This window comes from Papio anubis, chromosome 14 (assembly GCF_008728515.1).
Source record: "Papio anubis isolate 15944 chromosome 14, Panubis1.0, whole genome shotgun sequence".
NCBI lineage: Eukaryota > Metazoa > Chordata > Mammalia > Primates > Cercopithecidae > Papio > Papio anubis.
In genome coordinates this window covers 44319491-44323649 of record NC_044989.1, presented here as the reverse complement: position 1 = coordinate 44323649, position 4159 = coordinate 44319491, and the positions used below count along the sequence as shown (strand labels likewise).

General features: G+C 45.5%; 1 protein-coding gene across 1 annotated transcript; it reads right to left on the bottom strand.

Moving 5' to 3' along the window:
* Positions 1-866: 866 nt before the first annotated feature.
* LOC101012188 (phosphate carrier protein, mitochondrial) lies at positions 867-2189 on the bottom strand. The gene has a single exon (XM_003908573.3). It carries the CDS (start codon positions 2130-2132, stop codon positions 1047-1049), a length of 1086 nt encoding a protein of 361 aa, XP_003908622.1. The 5' UTR covers positions 2133-2189; the 3' UTR covers positions 867-1046.
* Positions 2190-4159: the final 1970 nt, after the last annotated feature.

Below are 4159 nucleotides of genomic sequence, written 5' to 3'. Positions count from 1 at the left end.
GGAGGCTGAGGCAGGAGAATGGCTTGAACTTGGGAGGCGGAGGTTGTAGTGAGCCGAGATCGCGCCATTGCACTCCAGCCTGGGCAACAAGAGTGAGACTCTGTCTCAAAAAAAAAAAAAAAAAAAGACCTTTCTGATAAAACAGGTTACAGTAAAGAAACTGGCTAAAGTAAAGCCCACCAAAACCAAGACGGCCACAGAGTGACCTCTGGTCGTCTTCACTGCAATACTCCTACCAGTGCCATTACAGTTTACAAATGCCATGGCGACATCAGGAAGTTACCCTGTAAGGTCTGAAAAGGGGAGGCATACATAATCCACCCCTTGGTTAGCATGTAATCAAGAAATAACCATAAAAATGGGCAACCAGCAGCCCTCAGGGCTGCTCTGCCTGTGGAGTAGCCATTCTTTAATTCCTCTACTTTCTTAATAAACGTGCTTTCACTTTGTGGACTCGCCCTGAATTCTTTCTTGTGCGAGATCCAAGGACCCTCTATTGGGGTCTGGACCTGGACCTTTTTCCTGTAACTAAATGGTATTTTTCTGTTATTCTCATAGGACACAACTTCCATAATAGTCATCGCTGCCATCATTTCCAAGCGTCCTCAAAATCGTTTTTTCTTTTTCTTTTTTTTTTTAACTATAATTAAATCAAGTTTTTAGAAATTTAAAGTCTGTTTCCCTAAAAATACAGGAACTTTGTGTGATAAAACTTGAGACATATGACAATTTGTGAATACCAACTGGAATATTCAACCAACAATGGTCAGTTTTGTCTTTTTTCCTTAACTTATACTTCATTCTTTCCAACTATTTTAAAGCTAAATCTTTTTTTTTTTAAGTTTTTAAAATAAGTCACAGGCAAATCATGAAGAGTTGGGTTTATTTCGACAGTAAATTTGAAACTCTTGCCTTAAGCAAGAGTACTACAGTAATTATACCAGGAATAGACAATTTCCTAGACTGTCAAATATATAAAAGTTCCTTTTGCACTTTCTTCAACACTGATCAACAAGCAGATTCAGTCCACATTTGCTTTGATCTATCTATTGAGTTAACCCAAGCTTCTTCTTCAGAGACTCTGGCATCTCCGGTGGAGGAGGGCGAGGGAGCCTGAAGTAGACCTTCACGGAATCATAGATAAACCACTGTAGTGCAGTCAGGGTACCAATCATGATGATACGGGCAAACAGTCCCTTCCATACACCTTTAAATCCAAGTCTCTTGAGGACCTGAGAAGCACTGCTACCTTTTTCTTTATTCAACACAGATACCACAGAATCAGCAGGGTGAGAAACAATTGCACAAAAGACTCCAGCTATGTAACCTGCTACAAATGTTACAACCAGCTGCTCTGGCTTTGAACATTCACTGCGGGGCTTAGGAACCACAAACTTGTACAGTGCTTCAACAGTACGTTCAAAGCAGGCGAACTTCATCATGGTGTATGGTATTTGTCTCATCCAGAGAGGAGCAACCCCCTTGTAGAATGCTTTTAGGCCTTCTTCCTTATACATTTTGGGAGCTGCATCCCTCAAAGTGTTGGCATAACCTGGCTGGGTTTGAATTCGAACCTTAGCAGCTTCCATAGGAGCCAGGGCAATGTCAGCAAAGAATTCAGCACTGGCAGAGGCAGCCAAATATAGTGACGTGCGCCAGAGATAAGTATTCTCCTCTCCAAGCATGTTGCTATACAAGACTTTAAAGACTTCATAAAAGCCAAACTTGCAGAGTCCCTGCATGGAGTAGCCAATGAAAGTCGGAGCCCATCCTTTAGCCAAACCACGAACACCATCCTCTTTAAGTGTAACTGAGAATCCATTAAATATGCCCTTGTACTTTTGGGGGTCCACCTGCATACGGCATTTCACTAAATCCAGGGGAACGACAGCAGTGTGTGTCAGACCACAACTTAAGACCCCACCAAAGCCACACAGTGCATAATACTTCGCGGAGCCAAATTCACAACTGTACTCTTCCACGGCGGCGGCTGCCAGGTTGCGAGGGCGGCGGGGCTGGCCAGTGGGCGCGGGTGGGTTGCTGCGGAGGTCCCCGAGGCCATCGTGCACCAGCTGCAGATGTGGCGTGTTGAAGGGGTTCGCCCGCGCCAGGTGCGCCACGGACGAGAACATTCCCTAAGATGGCGATCACCCAACCACTCCCTTGGAAAGGTTACCGCTCACAGAGGCCGAACAAAATCGTTTTTTCTTATTCCCGTTAGCATGCCTCATTTTCTTGCGGTTGAGACTTACACTGCCTTTACTTAGATCAGCCAGACCTATTTGCTCTCTTAAGATATTTTTGGCCGGGCGCAGTGGCTCAAGCCTGTAATCCCAGCACTTTGGGAGGCCGAGACGGGCAGATCACGAGGTCAGGAGATCGAGACCATCCTGGTTAACACGGTGAAACCCTGTCTCTACTAAAAAATACAAAAAACTAGCCGGGCGAGGTGGCGGGCACCTGTAGTCCCAGCTACTCGGGAGGTTGAGGCAGGAGAATGGCGTAAACCTGGGAGGCGGAGCTTGCAGTGAGCTGAGATCTGGCCACTGCACTCCAGCCTCTGGGCGACAGAGCGAGACTCCGTCTCCAAAAAAAAAAAAGATATTTCTTTCTGGGCTGGGCGCGGTGGCTCACACCTGTAATCCCAGCACTTTGGGAGGCCAAGGCCAGCGGATCACGAGGTCAGGAGTTCGAGACCAGCCTGGCCAACATGGTGAAACCCTGTCTCTACTAAAAATACAAAGATTAACTGGGCATGGTGGCGCATGCCTGTAATCCCAGCTACTCAGGAGGTTGAGGCAGGAGAACTGCTTGAACCAGGACCCAGGAGGCAGAGGTTGCGGTGAGCTGAGATCACGCCATTGCACTCTAGCCTGGGCAAGAGTGAAACTCTGTCTCAAAAAGGAAAAAAAAGAGAGAGAGAGAGAGATTTCTTTCTAAAAGTCCCTCTTGATTGTTAATTTTTAATATTCTCAACCCTTTACTGCACTGGGCACAGTGTGTCAACAGATAGGGCTGAGTAATGGAGAGACTCCTGGATCAGAAGTCAGGAAACCTTGAGCCTCTTTTTCTCTTTAAAGGTTTCAGTAAAATGCCACAAAAAAGGCCACTGTACAACAATAGTGTGAATTAGAAAAGAATAAGCTATAGAACCATTCTTCAGACAAAATGCTGCTTACAAATAACACTGCATTCTAAAACAGATCAAAGAAGAGCTTGATGTGGGGCCTCTGAGAAGCAGAATTTCAAAACCACAAGCCTAGATCATCTCAAAGGTCCCTTTCACCCATAAAAGCCTGTGGTTGTATGTAAATTAATTGCCCTGCATTTTAAAAAATCTGTAAATGATGTGATCTTTGGTACATTCAAATTTGTCTAATAAGGAATGGTACTAGTGTTAGCTGTGATTCTAGTAAAATTATCTTCTGTTGACATACCATTTTACAGGGTCATTTACAGAGGCAGTGTGGTATTGTGGTTACTAGCATGGACTTTGGAGTAAGACACAAACTGATTCAATCCTGACACTTCCACAAACTGACTGTGTGACTCGAGAAAGTTACTGAGTCTCAGCCTCAGTTTCCTCACTGTAAATGTGGAAGAGAATGCCTGCATTACTGACTGTTGGGAGGATGACATGGGATAATGTACATAGAGCATTCAGCATGATGTCTACATGTGCCACATTTTCCGTAAAGATTAACTGTCATGGCCTGGTGCAGTGGTTCATGCCTGTAATCCCAGCACTTTGGGAGGCCAAGGTGGGAGGATCACTTGAGCTCAGGAGTTGGAGATCAGCCTGGCCAATATGGTGAGTCTCTCTCTCTCGCGCGCGCTCGCTCTCTCTCTCTCTCTCTCTATATATATATATATATATATTTTTTTTTTTTTTGAGACAGAGTCTTACTCTGTCACCCAGGCTGGAGTGCAGTGGTGTCTGGTTCACTGCAGCCTCTGCCTCCCGGGTTCAAACGATTCTCCTGCCTCAGCCTCCCAAGTAGCTGGGACCACAGGTTCATACCACCATGCCCGGCTAATTTTTGTATTTTTAGTAGAGACCGGGTTTCACCATGTTGACAAGGCTGGTCTCAAACTCCTGACCTCAAGTGATCCACCTGCCTCAGCCTCTCAAAGCGCTGGGATTACAGGTGTGAGCCAC